Source organism: Sphaerodactylus townsendi, linkage group LG06 (assembly GCF_021028975.2).
Source record: "Sphaerodactylus townsendi isolate TG3544 linkage group LG06, MPM_Stown_v2.3, whole genome shotgun sequence".
Lineage (NCBI taxonomy): Eukaryota > Metazoa > Chordata > Lepidosauria > Squamata > Sphaerodactylidae > Sphaerodactylus > Sphaerodactylus townsendi.
This window is the reverse complement of record NC_059430.1, coordinates 24,243,389-24,262,548: the sequence shown is the minus strand read 5'-3', so window position 1 is coordinate 24,262,548 and position 19,160 is coordinate 24,243,389. Positions and strand designations below refer to the sequence as shown.

The 19,160-nt window shown below is 44.0% G+C and overlaps 1 protein-coding gene across 4 annotated transcripts in view; it reads right to left on the bottom strand.

The window, feature by feature from the left end:
• CACNA2D4 (calcium voltage-gated channel auxiliary subunit alpha2delta 4) overlaps window positions 1-19,160 on the bottom strand; it is a 197,073-nt gene that overhangs the window by 114,953 nt on the left and 62,960 nt on the right. For all 4 annotated transcript variants that reach the window (XM_048499810.1, XM_048499812.1, XM_048499811.1 and 1 more), the window contains 9 exons: window positions 17,007-17,087; window positions 16,038-16,112; window positions 15,502-15,588; window positions 14,848-14,919; window positions 11,903-11,964; window positions 10,314-10,381; window positions 9,291-9,336; window positions 8,531-8,628; window positions 4,276-4,369 (listed from right to left, as the gene is read on the bottom strand). In XM_048499810.1, the coding sequence (XP_048355767.1) occupies window positions 4,276-4,369; window positions 8,531-8,628; window positions 9,291-9,336; window positions 10,314-10,381; window positions 11,903-11,964; window positions 14,848-14,919; window positions 15,502-15,588; window positions 16,038-16,112; window positions 17,007-17,087 (683 nt within the window). The remainder of the gene's footprint in view (window positions 1-4,275; window positions 4,370-8,530; window positions 8,629-9,290; window positions 9,337-10,313; window positions 10,382-11,902; window positions 11,965-14,847; window positions 14,920-15,501; window positions 15,589-16,037; window positions 16,113-17,006; window positions 17,088-19,160) is intronic.

Sequence of the window (19,160 nt, the reverse complement as noted above, 5' to 3'; positions counted from 1 at the left end):
CTTCAAAGTGGAGTGAAAGTGGATTGAAAGTGCATTATTCTGCATAAGCGGAAGGGGTCTTTGTTTCAGGGCATGTTTGGCATTATTACCCACCACCCTGTTTGCAGCAGGGCAGGCATTACCCTTTAGATGGCTTTTTGCTTTTGTCCAGGGGGTGATGTTTCATGGGTTCTCTATCATGCATGTGGGCTTTAATTTTTAAAATAATAGTTAATTTTTATGTTCAAGTTAATCAATAGATTGATATATCAATCTATCAATCTACTGATAGATCAATATATTGACATTAAAAAGGCAAACAATTAAGATTAAGTCTTGAATAAAGCATCTGTACACTTTGTCCAAACACTGATTGTCTGTTATGGTGGGAAGTGAGGGGGAGATAATGGCAGTGTGAAAACTACAAAACCGCAAAAGGACGAGGGCAAGGGAGAACCGTGCAAAGCAGCACAAGGGAGTGGTGGTGGTAGGGGATAAGACTAGGTAGGTTGGCTGTGGGCAAAGGGAAGAGGTCTGGGCCAAAGCTGTGCCCACTGGCAAATCTGGCAGCGAAGCAAAATTAAAATCATGCTATAACTGAATTTGCTCTCTGCAGAGAAAGTGGAAAGTGAAAGTGGGACATACATACAAAAAGTCTTGCCATGGTGGGCATTCTTCTCCACTACACAGCGAACACCTTGTACATAATCAGTTGTTGTTATTCTACAGTGCACTCTCAGATATTTCCTTCTAAACAGTATCATCAAACAACCCCTTTGTTTTGCTTCTGCAGTCAGACCAACCATGGGACATAAAAAACAGATTTTTGAAAGAGGTGAAGATGGTCTGCTGGAAGCTCAGCTGGAATGTGTTCCGCAGGTTAGGAAAGGCAGCGCCCAGTCCAAAAGAAAGCCACCATGGTTAACAAGGGAGGTTGAGGTAATTATTAGGAAAAAAAAGATGTCTTTTAGAAAATGGAAGTCCAACTTAACTGATGAAGAATACCAGAGAGAACACAAATGGTGGCAAAAGAGAAGCAAGTTAGCTGTAAGGGAGGCAAAAAAGGATTATGAGGAACGCATGGCTGCGAACATCAAGACTAGCAACAAACAGTTCTTCAAGTACATCAAAAGCAGGAAGCCAGCTAGGGAAGCGGTAGGTCCGTTAGACGATGAAGGAACAAAAGGTGTGCTAAAAGGTGACAGGGAGATTGCAGAGAAGCTGAATGAATTCTTTGCATCTGTCTTCACCCAAGAGGAGGTGAGGAAAATTCCTGCACCTGAACCAAGCTTCTTAGGAGGTGAATCCGAGGAACTAGCGAAGTTAGTGGTAGACAAGGAAGAAGTTCTGGCAGCCATTGATAAACTAAATGCTACCAAATCCCCTGGCCCAGATTGCATTCATCCAAGAGTTCTTAAAGAGCTCAAGCATGAAATTGCTGATGTTCTCACATTAATATGCAACTTATCCCTGAAATCAGGCTCCATCCCTGAAGACTGGAAGATGGCCAATGTCACACCAATCTTTAAGAAAGGGTCTAGGGGGGACCCGGGAAATTACAGGCCAGTCAGTTTGACATCTGTTCCTGGTAAATTAGTAGAATTAGTAAATTAGTAGAATCTATCATTAAAGATAAAATTATTAAACATGTAGAAAAGCAAGACCTGCTGAGGAAGAGTCAGCATGGCTTTTGTAGAGGCAAGTCCTGTCTTACAAACTTACTAGAGTTCTTTGAGGGTGTAAACAGACATGTGGATAAGGGGGGAACCAGTGGACATTGTCTACTTGGATTTCCAAAAGGCTTTTGACAAAGTTCCTCACCAGAGACTGTTGAGAAAACTCAGCAATGAAGGAATAAGAGGGGAAGTCCTCCTATGGATTAAAAACTGGTTGAGGAACAGGAAACAAAGGGTGGGTATAAATGGGAAGTTCTCACAATGGAGAGATGTAGGGAGTGGTGTCCCCCAAGGATCCGTTTTGGGACCAGTGCTCTTTAACTTATTCATAAATGACCTGGAAGTAGGGGTGGGTAGTGTGGTGGCCAAGTTTGCAGATGATACCAAATTATGTAGGGAGATAAGAACCACAAAGGATTGCGAAGAGATCCAAGCGGACCTTGATAAATTAGGTGAGTGGGCTAAGAAATGGCAAATGCAGTTAAATGTAGAAATGTAAAGTGATGCACGTAGGGGCAAAAAATCCAAACTTCACATACACGCTACAGGGGTCAGTGCTATCAGTCACAGACCAGGAAAGGGATTTCTGCGTCTTAGTTGATAGTTCCCTGGGAATGTCAACTCAATGCATGGCAGCGGTGAAAAAGGCAAACTCTATGCTGGGGATAATTAGGAAAAGGAATTGAGAATAAAACTGCAAAGATTGTCATGCCCTTATATAAAGCCGTGGTGCGACCGCACTTGGAGTACTGTGTTCAGTTCTGGTCGCCACATCTCAAAAGGATATCGAAGAGATAGAAAAGTGCAGAGAAGGGCAACGAGGATGATTGAAGGATTGGAGCACCTTCCTTATGAGGAGAGGCTGCAGCGTTTGGGACTCTTTAGTTTGGAGAGGAGACGTCTGAGGGGGGATATGATTGAAGTCTATAAAATTATGAATGGGGTAGAAAATGTTGACAGAGAAATTTTTCTCTCTTTCTCACAATACTAGAACCAGGGGGCATTCATTGAAAATGCTGGGGGGAAGAATTAGGACTAATAAAAGGAAACACTTCTTCACGCAACGTGTGATTGGTGTTTGGAATATGCTGCCACAGGAGGTGGTGATGGCCACTAACCTGGATAGCTTTAAAAAGGGCTTGGACAGATTTATGGAGGAGAAGTCAATCTATGGCTACCAATCTTGATCCTCCTTGATCTCAGATTGCTAATGCCTTAGCAGACCAGGTGCTCAGGAGCAGCAGCAGCAGAAGGCCATTGCTTTCACATCCTGCATGTGAGCTCCCAAAGGCACCTGGTGGGCCACTGCGAGTAGCAGAATGCTGGACTAGATGGACTCTGGTCTGATCCAGCAGGCTAGTTCTTATGTTCTTATGTTCTTATGTCTGATAAAATGAAAAGGTGGGGCAGATCCCACCCCGTCCTTCCATTCAACTAAGCAAAGTTTATTAATTTACTACAATAGTTATACCCCACCTTTCCTTCTAGTTTAAGTTTGAAGACTTCCTCCAATCTAAGGCTGTTTCCACACGGCCAAATAACAGCATCCTAGGGACGGAAAAAACACCATCGCGAGGTTTTTGAACAGCAGCGTCTTCCCGCTGGTGCGGTGTGAACAGCACCGGCGGGAAGATGCTGTTTTCCCCATCCCCTCCACTCACCTCTTCTGGCAGCGTCGCTCTGGAGGGCTGGAGGGACACGGCCACGCTGGAGGTCGGAGGGTAGCGTGGGCATGTCCCTCCAGCCCTCCAGAGCGACACTGCCAGAAGAGGTGAGTGGAGGGGACCGAAGGAGAGATGGCTCCATGCGGAGCCGCTTCTCCTGCTGGGGAGGAAATTGGGGCTGCTCGCACGCTATGGTGCGAACAGTCCCTGAGCCTCCACCAATATAATTTATGCCGGTGGAGGTCCATTTCTGCACGTGTGCAGAAAGGGCCTTAGAAACCATTCTCCACAATAAGTGGCTCTTCTGTTGGAGGAAGAAGTACGTGGAGAATGCTGGATTCACCTCAATAAACCAGAAATGCCTCACAGTCCCATCAAACTTAAAGAAGCATTTTTGTTTGCTGAAGCTAATTCTTTTGGTAAGCACAGACGATTGAAATATAGTTATATGCTCCCAAACTCACAGTGGACACGTACTGGACTACTAGTGTATCCCTCTATGGACTGAAAGTAGTTTCAGTAATCAGGGCGGGTAGATGGAACAATAGCCATGATAGAATGAGACTCTGGCATGAAATTGTACCTTTTGTAACAAAGTAACAAAGTGAATAAAACTACAGGGGGCAACAAAAGGAGAAGCTTTGTCCAGATTTTAATACAACATCGAATGCAGGTTCATCTAGTAAGGCTGTGCTTACAAACCTGCTTTCCCTGACCCAACTTTAATAGTAGGCCTACTCCAGGAGACAGTGAGGTCAAGCATTCGCTAGAGCTCCAATACCAGCAAAAGGCCAGCTCTCCCACAGTGCCAGCACAGAAGATCAGGAGAAACATCAGCAGCCTCCACATTTGCATGGCTGGCCCGTTCCAGATTAAAGGGTCTGACTGGGGGCCTTGCCAGAGAGGTCCCCAAGTGCTCCATGTGTACCCCCCCTATAATTCACCAGCTTACTTACTCAGCCAAGTTGAGAATCAAAGATGTCCAGTAGGCTTCCATGGGTGCAGTTACTACAGCATCAAAGAGTACCTCTTGGACTAACTCTTCATCACCTGGGCATGAAAAACATTGAGGAGGGAGGAAGTGAGCCACAGCGTAAAGCCCAAGCAATGTTTTCCAAGCCACTGTTTTGAACTCTTTAAAAACAAACAAACATAAAACTGGAAGAAATCAGTTAAAGGTTATAAAGTGTCTTTTCAGTTGAACTTCTGAACTGTTTCCTTAGTTGGACATTTGGGATTCTTCATTACAAGTTGACCTTTTCTCCAGTCAGCCTTAATCACTCCCACTCTCAGCTATACTACTAACTAATTTCAACTATCACTCTCACCAGTCTTCTGTCAGCTGCCATTGGTTGTTCTTAGGGAGAGGCAGAACCTAACTTGTCCATCACATGCCCCTCCTCTACGACATCATCACATTTTGCACCTTTAATGTACAGGAATTCATCTCCATTCCGTAAATATCAACAGGTGGTTTCTTAAGCTTAGATTTTATTCAGTAACTATCAGTTCAACCCTCTCATTTCAGTTGAAGGACCTCAAGTATCAGAACTGGAAAACTTCGCAGCCTGGAAAACTTCGCAGCCTGAGATCTCAGAAAGCTGGATTTGAAAGCCAGCAGAATTTCAAAGTATAATGCTACACAGGTCATTGCTTTGACTCAGTTAAAATGGCAGTGACATAGCAAATGAATCCTCCATTTTAGCAACATAGGCCGTTTCCGCACGGGCAGAAAATGACGGCCTGGAGACGGTAAAAACACCATCTCCAGGCCACCATTCGCACGAGGGGCGCAGCTGCAGCGCAGCCGCGCCGCCCTCGCGCCGCCCGCCCGGCCTGGAGCCGGCGTTTCCCCAGAGCGCTTCCTAGCGCTCTTTTTGGGGAAACGTCGCAGTGAAGCCGCTGCCGAGCGAACGGCAGCGGCTTCACTTTGACTCCCCCACCCGGCACTCACCTTGTCCCTGGGCCTCCGGCGCGTCGCCGAGGCCTGGGGACACGGCCCCCTGCCCTGCGCCGCTCGAGCAGGCCCAGGGACAAGCCGGGTCGTGCAGGCGCCGGCGCTCCGCGGCGCCGGCTGCCCGCCTCTTCCCGGGACCGTCCGTGCGGATGGTCCCAGTGTCTTCGGGTCGGAGCGAGAAGCGCCGACCCGGCCGTTTCCGCTGCCATGTGGAAACGGCCTTAGTTAGGGAAACTGAACAGAAAGATGTCCCAGGACATCAGGATGCTAGAGATCTGTTCAGTTCAGACATCCTTAACTATTCTGCCTGCAATCTGTAAAATGTGAGAAAAAGTTACTTTGTGTTTACACACAAAGTAAGTAAACTAAATTTTAACAGTTCCTCTGAGGGAAAGGATGACTTATTTACTAGAGAAGAATAACCACAGAAGCTTTCGAACCCAGCAAATCTTAAGCAATGCAGCAACCTAATCTCAAAACCAAAACTTCCCAGTTTACTACGTCCTATGAAAAGTAGCAGATCCAGGTAAAATCAGGTTTTTTTCCTTCACCTTTGTCTAGTACAAGAAATGAAGAATACCCTAAATCTTGAAGATTATTGTTTAGGCAAAATTACTCACGGCTCTCAAGGAAAGACTGTTTAACTGTCACTCCCAACTGTCAGTCTGATATTATGCCTTCTTAGCCTCTCCCTTCCACAGAGAATGTATGCAAATTAACAGACTGGCTGCTTTCAGAAGGTGAGGCTTTCCACATTTTACACACTTGTGCCACATTGTATAAGATGTGCCCAGAGAAACATTTCAATAGAACAATCCAGACGGCTCTTAAAAGAGGGACAATGGATGCATCTCAGGGCACTAGGCACATGAGGATAAATGAGAACCTGGAGAACAAGGTATTAATTCAGAGAAAGAAAAGGAGGAAGCAAGGTGAAAAGAAAAATGGTGGAAGAGGATAATTAAGTGTGCATTGCAAAGGCAATAAGAAATCTACCTAGGGATATTTTTTACTGAAGAAGGAGAAGAATTTGGATTTATACCTGCCCTTCTCTTCTGTAAGGAGTCACCAAGCTTCTTACAAACTCTTTTCCCTTCCTCTCCCCACAAGACAATTTGTAATGTACGTGGGGCAGAGAGAATTCTAAAGAACTGTGACTAGCTCAAGGTCACCCGGCAGGCTTCATGTGTAGGAGTGGTGAATCAAACCAGGTTCTCCAGATTAGAGTCCACCACTCTTAACCACTACACCACACTGAGTACTGTGTATTCAACCTTGAAAAAAACTATGAGTAAGATATGTTTACCTCTTAATCCTTTTGAATTTAAACCTTTGTGGATTCTGATTTTGAAGACTGAGGAGGTCCAGAACATAGTCTAAAAGACTAGCTACTAGGTCAGTAAACTGAAGCCACAGGAGGGAATCTTGCAACAGTTTTCCAGCTCTAATTCATGACTTATTTCTTGCTCTTTCTGCCTGGTTCTGTATAGAGGCAGGTGAAGGGAAACCAGAAATAAAACACCTAACTGAGAATTCTCCTGCAAACCCCCCACCCCCTAATTGACAGTTAGATTGCTAACAGATCTGGAGAAAAATGTCCTGTTCCATTAATAGAGGTTTAATGTAAAGAAATTAGCAGCTGAACCTTTTCACTATACTGAAGATAAATATAATCTTCAGGTAAATAACAGAGCTGTATGGGGAAAGTGGGACACATGGGGGCTTTCCCCACTTACCATTTGCTGCGCGCTACTCTGGGAAAGTAGCACGGGGTCCAGCAGCGCTCCCCATTTGCAAGGGCGGCAGCCGCCCCGATGCTGCCGCTCTCCCGCCCCTTCAACGAGCGTCATTTTTGGCGCTGAAGGAACGGCACCTTCTGACTGCCCCGCGCAGAGCGCGGGCAGTGGGAAACGCAACCCCGCAGCATAAACCACTCGTGCCGGGAGCGCGCTGGGAGTAGCACGCCGCAAATGGTAAGTGGGGAAAGCCCCAAGAAAGAAAGATGCGGCAACAGTGAGAGCTATAGCCTTAGGAAAAGTGTATTAGATGAGAGGTGGGCAGCCTAATCTGGGGGGGGGAGCATATCCCCCTCTGAAGGTGGCCTGGGGTCATACCAGTGGATCTGCCCTCCCTGGGGCACTGTAGGCAGAGGGGCAAATCCGTCGGCACCCAGCTGCTGTGGGGTCCTGGGACACCTAGCCACTGTGCCTGGCTCTACACCAACACTCCCATGCTGTGCCCAGCTGTATCAAAGTGGTAGAAGCATTCCAGAGGTGTTTTGGGGGGGCAACCTTAATCGGCCTCCAGAGTCCACTCAGCCCACATGCACCAGCAGAATCCTCAGCAGAGATATGCCACGATTTTCATGACATGTCTCTATTCTCGTCTATGAGGGATTCAAAGGGGAGGAATTTTTTAAACATTTTCGGGTTTTTTGCACTGCAGGAAAGCCCTTTGGAGCAGGTGGAGCAGTGCCAAAGCGGTGCGGTCTCCGTCCACCTTACAGCTCTGGACTGAGCTGATAGTACACCATCCAAAAGAGCATCTTTCAGTTACTAAGACAAAGTACCCCTGACTAGAATGAAGATGCAGGCTATCAGCTGAGGTGAAATGTCACCATCTGCTTTGGAGGGTGGAGAGGCCAGGGCTCAGCTGCAGAACATCTGCTTGTCATGAGGAAGGTCCCAGGTTCAATCTCTGGGAATCAGGTAGTAGAGGATGTCAAAGACCTCAGCCTGAGGCCCTGGAGAGCCACTACTGGTCCAAGTAGACGATGAATGACTTTGATAGACCACTCAGTATAAGGCAGCTTTATGTGTTCATGTGGGTGTTTAATTAATCTGAAAGCTAAGTCATAGTCAGAACTCATTATGAATAGACTGTGGCACAGGGTGATTATATAGACAGCATGCACAGCAGCATATAGGCCTCTGAGCTGAATGTGGCCTAAACAGAAAGAAGCATCAGGACATTAGCAGGAACTGGGAAGAAACAGAGGCAGGGTTTGTTTATCTTGGCTCTTTGTAACAAGAGTATTTGGAATAGAGCACAGATCTGGCAACTCTCCCATCCTGTTAATTCATTTGTGGAATCTGAAACAGGTACGCTGCAGTACTTGAACTAACTACTGTTGAAAAGATGGTATATCTTGGTGGACCATCTGTGTGTCAAAAAGGGCTGTCCTTAATGTCAAATGCTTCCGGTAAAAGATGCAAGGTGAATTCCAGGAAATGTCTACATATTTCATTACTCACATTCTAGATCAGGTTCTTCTCCTGTGAGGAAGCGGATCACAGCTTCCAACTGGCTGAGTTTCCTATGATCTGGATCAATATCTGTAATGCAATAAATCCTAAGAGAGAAAGGCAGAAATAAATACTGATGTAGACCTGGTTCAAAAGTTACCAGCTGGCTTCAGTTCTCACAAAAAAAAACAGCTATAGATCAGATCTGATTTTTAATATAGACTTCAAAAATCAACTTCTGTACTGTACAGCATAGCTTCCCCTATTTTTCATTCCATATAAGGTGAGCACACAAGCTCAACAGTCTTCAAGTCCAGGAGCAATAATACAATCATTTAAATATTTATTTAGTGGAGAACTTGAGCTTGACTTCCATTTGCCTCAGAATTTCCAAAGCCTCTCCTTTTTTGCTTATTTAGTTCTTTCATCATCTCTGGCAGTAGACAGCACAAATTGCCCAGTTTAAAAACAAAAATAAACATATGAAATATGACATTGCTTTTGACACTATTAGCCCAGTGGCCCATACTTCCCAGTATTGCCTGCTTTGTCAGTAGTTGCTTAAGGTTTCAAGTGCTAGACTTTTCCCAAACTTTTGAAGATCCCTTATAAATGGACATACCAGTAACAGAAATTGTGACTTTAACACCTGAAAACTGTGTGCTCTTGCACTGGGCTATGGCCCTACTTAGAAGCCTCCAAACTTAAGAATCCAGCTGGTTCTATCCCTCTCAATACTCCACATGAAGAGAAAATCCCTGCCACTTACCATTCATTGGCTAAGGTCAAATCTGGATGTAGAAGATCATGCAAACCTGAAACCAAAAGGCAAGTAATACATAAATGTGTCATTTTTAAATTCTTGCTGAATATACTTCATATCTGTTTCTATTCTATACCTATAAGAGCCAAAATCCTTTCACCCTGGATAGTTAAGACATGACAATGTCATGTGTAATGTGTTCTCAATTTGTAAGTTCGAAAATTGTAATACCCAGAATTCAGATACTGCAGCTAAAATGATATTTAGAAAAAAATAAAAAATCCATTATTTTATTGCAAAATCTGGAAGTTGTGTTTTATGCGCTGCTTTTCTCCACTTTTAAGGCGTCTCAAAGTGCCTTACCATCATTTTCCCTTCCCCCTCCCCACAACAGACACCTTGTGAGGTAGGTGGGTCTGAAACAATTCAGAGAGAACTGTGACTGGCCCAAGCAGGCTTCATGTGTAGGAGTATGGAAACAAATCCAGCTCACCAGAAAACAGTCCACTGCTATGGGGGGGAATCATACCCATTTATCCAGATAAGATTCCAGCTGCTCCTAACCATGACACCACACTGGCAGTTAGAATCTGCTACTAACCAAAAGTCTCCATTATATTTGGGAAACTGATTAAGTGTGAGTTAGATGTTAGAGTAGAGTCACAGCTCTACTCTATCAGGTAGAGTCACAGCTGGTTGAAGAATCTAAACTAAAATAATACTGATCAATGGCACTTCATCAGTTTGGAGAGAAGTCTAAGCAGTGTACTACAAGGTTCTATCCTGGGCCAGTGCAATATTTTTATCAGTTACTTTGGCGAATAGATGGAAGAAATCCTTATCATACTTGCAGAGGAGACAAAGCAGAGAGGAACAGCTAACACCTTAGAAGACATAAATAAGAATCCAAATGACCTTGATAGATTGGAAAGCTGGGCTGAAAATAACAAATTGCAATTCAACAGAAAAAAAAATGCAAATTGTGCATTTAGAACAACTGACTGAGGAAATGTGGGCTCTTCAACTTACCTTCTTCCACTGATGTGTTACCAAGGAGTATGTATTCTCCATGACCTCGTGACAGAACAACTCCAAGACTGTGGGATTGGGGGGAAAAATTCTAGCAATGAGAATTACAAAGACCTGCATCATGCAATACAAACACAGCTATGACCTTATGATACCAGGTACTGCTAGTCTTTCCATATAGCAGCTAACTGTGGCAAAATAAGGGGGATGGTTCAATAGGACAAACAACAGAGGGAGATTTAACTCCCATCCACTTGCCCATCACTACATTCCTATTGGCTCCTCAGCAACTATTTTTAAGGGAAACAACAACATACTGAGAGTTTATCATGGATCTCAGATATGACATCTAGCTTGACCCTAAGGCTAAGAGGGATCTGTACCCAAACAGCTAAGTATCACACGACATAGCCAACATGGGATTATAGCATTTCAGAATGAAGGTGGGGTAGGGCTACCATCTTTCAGGTGGGGCTTGGAAATTAATAAGAATTGCACCTACTCTCCATAGGCCAGAGATAAGTTTCTCTGAAGAAAATGGTTGCTTTGGAGAGTGGACTGTATGACATTATAACCCATTGAGGTCCCTCCCTTCTCCAAACCTCATGCTTCCCAAACTCCATCTCCGAATCTTCAGGAATTTCACAATCTAGTGTTGGCAACTGTAGCTGAGGGAATTATATAAATGTTTTACTGTGTCAAAATCTCTCTGACCTTGGAAAGTCACCATATACAGGGCACACTGTCTAGCCAAGTCTTCTTGATCCTCTAAGTCTGTGTGCAAACTCTCACTTGCATTCTGAAATGCTACAGTGCAAGAAATGGTGTCACATGCTTATTTATATTAGATGCATTGAGGATGAAGCTTGCCCAGACATTAATAATTTCCTGTTGCATGTACTTCCCCCCACCCCAATCTCAAGTATGGGGAGGGCAAGTTTTGATTGGGTTTTTTTCCTTTCTTCGTTCAAGTTAAATGCTAGTTTTGAAAACATACACAGTTAAGGTACCATGGTTTGGATCCATCAAATCGTTTCCACAAATGGAAGGATAGATCTCAAGTTTCTTGCATTCTCCCTTTCTACTGCAGCCTAAAATGCCCACCCCACCCCCCGCCCCCCAAAATTTTTGCTTTTAGGGTAAGAAAATCACCTTTTGCAAATAGAAATCCTTCAATCTTTGGAAAACTCCATGAACTCTAATTTGAAATAAACCACAGATTGGGCAGCAATTGCCATCAAAATTGTACGGATGCAGGGCAGTTTCCAAAAGATAATACAATAAAACCATATTCTTAAATAAACAATTAAGACCACAGATGGCAACTAAAATATTTAAATAAGGCAATCAATCAAACTGAAAAAAAACCTGATGTTGATTATTATTTTTTGTTTTTGCCTACAATCTGTATGCCCGTATGACCAAAGCAGCATTAAAAATTAAGGCATCAACTCAGTGATGTAAAGAAGCTCTCAGTGTGATAAAGTCAATGCTTTATCTAATCAAGACCTCATCAATAAATAATCCCTTTTCCAAGAAAAGCTTGATCTCTAAAAGGGATCATCCCTCCAAATTATCTGCTCACTCACCTGAAGGGGGTATCACTGATATCCGTGAAGAAGTAATCATTAGTGAGGAACAAAACACGTTTCTGAAAAACAAAACAAGCAAATAAAAATTCCTGCAAGGATCACTTGTTTTAAATGGATGGAAGGGTCATGCTTGCGTACTGATATGCAATGCAAATGAGATATTGACCTGTTGGCAGTATGCTGAAAACACTCTGCTCTGTTTCGCCTTTTCAGCCTAGCCAGGTAAGGCAGTGCTATTCTAAACTAGTGTTTGAAGGTAATGATGGGTTGGATTAATGCAAAAAAAAACCCTGAACTTTTGAGTTGGATTAATGCCAAAAAACCTGAAACTACAACTAAGATTTCAATCCAGCAGTGCCTTAAAGATGTACAAGCTTTTGAGAGTGAAAGTTCCCTTTGTCAGATCCAGGGCATACTGACAGACTCTTTTATCACTGGTTGACAGTATTGTCTGTCTGTTCTGAATTAGGTTGAACTGCCCTTGAAAGTACAGATGCATCAACTGAGGTTATTATTATAAGCCATATCGACAGATAGGGGCCCAGTTCTCCACTGTAGCTCACCTTCAGATGTTGCACCAGCTGTGGAAGAACTATTAGGCCAGCTTAACCATGTTCCTATCCCAGCTAGATGGGACCATTGCAATGTACTCTACATAGGGTGGCCTCTGAAAATCAGTTCAAAATGCAGCAGTAAAACCACAGGTCATAATACCAGAATGTTATCAGGATAACCTCACTATTTTTTAAAATTGCACTGAGTACCTAAATGGTGTGGAAACAGGGGATTTAATTGCCAGGCAGGTCTAGGAGCTAATACATCCCATGTATTAGAAAGTTCCTGAAAACAGCCAGTATCACAGAGGATCTGATCCACAGACTTGATGCACTGTGACATCACAGTAAAGAATAAGCAAAAAAATAAGAATGCAGAAATGTTAGAGGTCCAGGACAGGGAGACTCTGGGGAGGGAAATGTAGGACCATCAGGCAGGACGATTCACAGTTGTACTACAGAGTCCTTTTCTAGTAGAGTTACATAAGTGACAGGAACATATCAACTCTGGTCCAAGTTTCCTCACATTAATGCTAGCAGTACCTTTTGGTTGAAGGTGGCTAGATCAGTCAGAAAGGAAGTGCAATGGACAACAATATCTGTGTTTTCCTCTAGACTGCTTTAATATCCCCCTCAGATGGTGGATAATCTATCGCAACTTGCCTATGTCAGAACTGTACAGTTGGCAGACTGAATGGATAGAAATACAGTTGGGCCGAAATGGGAGAGAAGGCAGCAGGATGAAGAACATGCCCTCAAATCATGGTGATCTCATGTGTGGGGCCTTCCAGGCAAGAAATAAGCAGAGTTCATTTGCCACTGCCTTCCTCCACGTAGCAACCCCACCCTTCCCTGGTGGTCTCCCATCCATGTACAGACCGTGGTTCAACCTGCTTAGCCTCCCAAGTTCTGACAAACCCAGGCTATGCAGGGCTATTTGGGATGCTAAGCAGCAGGATAGCAATCCATGTGGAACATTCCAGCTTCAGGATGTTGAAGTCACATGAGACTGTCTCTTTCCCCCCTCCCCCTTTTCTGCCGTTTAAGCACTAATCCTCGGTGAACTGGAAATCCATCTGGCGCAGTGACAGCAGGCATCAAAGGGACTTGAGGCAAAACTGTCCATGCTGCACAAAGACAGCTTGCTGCTGTGGGGGAAATTTGTAATCTGGCTGCCAGCTGAGCGTTTCAAAAATATCTTGGCTAGCTTCATGAACTGGCCAAGCATAGCCAGCCTGATAACCCAAAGCCAAATTCTATGTGCTGCCACACAGACTAGGGGCTTCCCTGCTGGATAAGAGGAGGAAAAGGTCTGCCCTGACCTATATCTACAGGGGTTTCCAGGCTCCCCAGTGGCTTGTACTATTTTTGTTTCACCTTGATCACAGCTAATATATTATTCGAGGATTTACACGCCACCATATCGCATATTGAATCAACCAACACCACCGATTGATATATAAAGAAACCTATTAAAATCCAGTGCAAGGATAAAAGAGAGAACCTAGATGTACATAAAAAGTTAAGCCACTCCTCTCTGGCAAATGCACCCACCACACTGTTCATTCTGCCAGCTAGAAGCCGATGGGGTTGTGTAAGACATGGATTGCTAAATGACTGCTATATCGTGAAGCATATCCCCCCGCCCCCCTCCTTGGAACAGTTTCATTCATCTCAAAAACAATTTGTTTTTAAGCAAACAAATCATCCCATGGTTGCTTAAATATATAATCACACAAACTCTGCCGTAAGCAAATAAAGCAAATCCAAGGCTCACAGAAGAGGCCAAAATGGTGAGGAAATCAGGTTCACTGTGGATACTAATTTGAAGACGAAAGGCGATGGAAGCTCTTCCTCTTAACACACAAGGGCAAAACCCGAAACCCAACATGGTGGCTCCTATTTTTATGAATGACTGCATGCACAAAAGATGACTAAAGAGCAGCAGCTAAGATTGCCAACTCCAAGTTCGGAAATTCTTGGAGATTTGGGGAAGGAGCCTCAGAAGGACAGAGCTCAGGGAGGTGAAGGAGGCCAGCAGGGATAGAATTTACCCTTTTGAACTCATTTTCTCCAGGGGGACTGATCTCCAGAGACTCAGGACCAGCTGTAATTCCAGGAAAACTCCAGACCACTTCCCCCACCCCTCCAAACACACACACTTAGAGGCTGGCAATTCTAGCAGCTACAAAACGTATGTTTACTTTACAGCCAGGCTTCTTTAAAAAATCATTTGGCTTCGATTATATGTTAAAATATTTATTTGCTCTGAACAGTGCTTATTTTTATATTTAAGGCATTTCCTTTTCATCTCTCTCTTGTCTTGTTTTAAATGCAGGGAATAAAAAATACTAAACAAAAAAACCCCCACAGTAATAAAGCGCTTACCCCTTTATCCACAGGCACCTTCACGTCCATTGAGAGGTAACCGGTTTCCCCATTGATCATTGCTGTTCTTAGCTAAGAAAGTAAACAGATTGACATTAGCGCCTCTGGTTAGGACTGGGGCTATCTACTCTTGGGTGGCCTGTAACAGACAAGACATTTTGTACAAGAATACAAGGTTTTTTTTAATTAATATTTTTATGTTGGGCTTCTGTTAACTAAGGCTGAACCTGTGACTTCTGATGTCTGGAGAAGTGGGTGATGATACTGTATACTTTTCAATAAATAATCAGTCACTCAAAATCAGAAAATAACATTTACAATGTTAGCTAGGAACACATTGGCCGTTTCCCCACTCACCCTGATCCCCCTTTTGCCGCGCGCTGCTCTCCCCCCCGCTCTGCGCGGGGTCATCAAAAGGCGCCCTTTGCAAGAGCGCCAGGGATGCCGCATGCGGAGGGGGTGCAACAGCGGCAGCGTTGGGGCAGCTGCGCTGTCGCCGCCCCTCTCGTGGGGAGTGCCGGGGGACCCCGCGCTACTCTCCTCAAGTAGTGCGGGGCTTAAGGTAAGTGGGGAAAGGCCCATGATGTTAGCAGTTAAGGGAAGGGAGTAAAGTTGGGGAGAGATATTCTTTGCAATCCCGGACCATAAACTTACTACTTCATCCAGGTCTTCCCATTCGACCTCAGAAAGATCAACACTGTTGTAATTTGGTTTGGGCTTCAGTTTCTTCCCATCTTTATACTGGAATTTAGAACAGAAACAGAAGAAGTATAACTGAATGTCGCTATAACAACCCAAGCATGTTATGGTAATATAATAATATATTTTAATACATAACAATAATCAAATGATATTAACTTTTCCTAGTGACACAAATAATATTTGGGAATGTCCCCAATCCAATAAGGATGTTTCCAAGCACCATTTTCCCCCCATAAGGAATATGTAGAAGTCACCAAGTTAACTTCAGTAAACAGTGCAATACTATTCTACCACTAAGCTTCCAGTTTAGCATGTACTGGTAAACATGATAAATATTCAATCAAAATACAGATTTAAACAGGCATGTATGCAAACATATACTGATATAGCACCTTAAAGTCAACTTGATGATGTGAATGTATTAAAGACTCTATAATGGTATTAACAGAATCCACGAAAGCAACAAAGTAGTTCATCAAGGTATTTACCAATGGACGAAGATCCGGATGAGACAGTATGTAGCCATTGTTGGTGTTTAGAAAAGCGTATCCATGGACACCCAGCTTTAAACAAAATGTTATTAAATTATTAGGCTTGCTGTTTTTCAAATAATCAAAAAGGTTCCTTACTAACAAACAGAATTGATTTTCTTCTGATATTTGTGGATTTTTCAGAGAAGATCTCGGTTTTGAGTCTCATGGTTCTGTCCAAGCTACATAAGCTCATAATTCAAGTTATGTCTGTTTCCAGCAATAAGACCTTAACCATTGAGCTGTCTCTCTCCCTCACCTGCGTCTAGGACAGTTTAACTTTTCCCTCCTGTTTATACCTCATGTTCCACGTTCTTTTACTTCTTTGAGTGGATGTCCAATTAGCTAATATTGCTCATAGTATCCACTGAGAGACCTATGTACATAGGTAAGTGCCATCAAGTTGCAACTGACTTAAATTAACCCCAGCAAGGTGCTTTCCAAGGCAAATGAGAAGAAGAGGTGGTTTACTAGTGCCTACCTCTGCAGAGTCTTATGTGGAGGTTTCCCATCCAAGTACTGACCCTACTTCGCTTCCAAGATCTGAAGAGACAAGGCTATACCATGCGACTTCCTCCCACTGAGAGACCTGTCCTCCATAGCTTCCCTTAATCCAACTTTACAGGTTTGTGGCAGTGAATTAATCAAGCCAACTCTGTGCTTCGTCTCCTACATGCGTAGCTTTTGCTAGAACAGTGGTTCTCAACCTTCCTAATGCCGCGACGCTTTAATACAGTTGCTCATGTTGTGGTGACCCCCAACCCTAACATTTATCCATTTTACAGATGGAGAACACTGATGCAGAGTCTTAGGCGACCCCTGTGAAAGGGTCGTTCGACCCCCAAAGGGGTCACGACCCCCAGGTTGAGAACCAATGTGCTAGAAAATACTGATCTTTATGACAATTGTTAGGGTGCATTATCTTACCTTGTATCGTGGAGCCAACTTAAGAAGTTCCCTCAAAGGAACATCTGAGCCCACCACACCTAGAAGAATGCCATGAGATCTCTGCAGAATAACAGAGAAACCATTCTCAATAAATGAAAACTATCTAGAACAGCTAAAGCCATTGTTATCATAAGTACTTGTTTGTTCAGCAACAATGGATAGAGAAGATACTGTTGAGAAGCACTACCTCATGGCAGGGGCGTAATGCCCATTGGGCAAAGTGGGCAGTTGCCCAGGGCGCCCTCTTGTGGTGGCGCCAAAAAATGCAAGGTTCGTTTTTGGGGTTTATTTGGTATTTTAGTGAGTTTTCCGTTTTTGGCCTGCAGGGGGCGCAGTTTTTAGGCTAGTAGCACCAAAATTTCAGGGATGTTTCGGGAGACTCTCCTGATTCTATCACCCAGGTTTGGTGAGGTTTGGTTCAGGGAGTCCCAAAGGGGGTGCCCCATCCCCCATTGTTTCCAATGGGAGCTAATAGGAGATGGGGGCTACACCTTTGAGGGTCTATAACTTTGGACCCCCTGAACCAAACTTCACCAAACCTGGGAGGTATCATTAGAAGAGTATCCTAAAGATACCCTGAAAGTTTGGTGCTGCTAGCTTAACAATTGCACCCCTGACAGCAGGTACCCCCCCAAATTTCCCCAGATTTTCCTTTTAAATCCCCCCCCTTTGGCATGGATTTAAAGGAAGAATCTGAGGTCCCCAGTTTAAACATTGAAAGTGATGCTGTTTCAGGGTGGGGGAGAATCAACCCCAAAATAGCATCCCTTGCAATGTTGTTTTAACTGGGGACCCCAGATTCTCCCTTTAAGGTGGATTTAAAAGGAGAATTTGGGCTCCCTAGTTTAAACATCATTGAAAATGAGGCTGTTTGGGGGTGGATTCCAGCATCACTTGTTTACACAAGGGAGCCCAGATTCTTCTTTTAAATCCACCTTAAAGGGAGAATCTGGGGTTCCCAGTTTAAATAACATTGAAAGTGATGCTGTTTCCCCCAATTGGGAGACTGGATTCATCACCATAAAATGTTTTCATAGCGGTAATAAAATATTTTGAAAGCATTTTGAAATTGTTTTCAAAAAAATTATTTCTGCTGTGTGGTATGGCCTATTGCTGTGTTCAGATTTGTGAGTTGGGGCATATTCTATAATGTGATGGCGACTTTGAAACGACCTGGTGTAAAAAATCATTGCTTGGTCACGGTGGGGGAGGGCGGCTGCCCAGTGGGGGGGTGCCAAACTCCAGTTTGCCTAGAAACGCCACTGGGCATAGCTACAAGGGGGCCGGGGTGGGGGGTGCGCATTGCACCGAGCACGCGCCTGGGGGGGCATCAAACTCAGGTTTTTCCCAGGGCTCCAGTTTGCCTAGTTATGCCACTAACTCATGGGATCAGTGAGTATCATCTGGATAGCAACAGAATACAACTTGAGGGGATGTGTCCTTTGGCAGCCCCTGCTGGTGTGGCTTCTGAGCTGCTTACCATGCAAGGACAGCCCAACCTGTCTTCCCAAGGTCCCTGGGAGTAGCATGTAAAAATACAGAAGCTATACTGGACAAGAGGGAGTTGGCAACCCACCTGGAATATTCTACAAGTCTGTGCTTGCCAGTTTATTAATGGATTGGGTTCATGCCTCCCCATATCCTCCCATTAGTCTTACAAAGATGTGTCTTTCACACATGAGGAAAGGGCTGTTTATTTTATGTTTGAGCATCTATATTTGAATAGACAATGTAAACTGAGAATCAACCAGAGATGAACCTAGGACCTAATACATGTGCTATATCAGTAAATCATGCCGCTTCATCCATTTCCAAAACACACCCCCAAAATAAACGTAAACAGAAGGTCTACACAACTTCAAAGAATGAGATTCTTGAATGAATAATATTAAGAAGCAGCTGCAACACAAACAAATACAGAATGGTTCTGGAGGGTTTTCCGGGCTGTGTGGCCGTGGTCCACCAGACCACGGCCACACAGTCCAGAAAACCCTCCAGAACCAGTTGAATCCGGCCGTGAAAGCCTTCGAAAATACAGAATGTCCATGTCAGTTCCCAAGAGAGCCACTAGAAATTTTGAGTCCTTGTATGCTTTCATTATTTAAACTGCAGTGTTATTCTTCTATCTGCTGT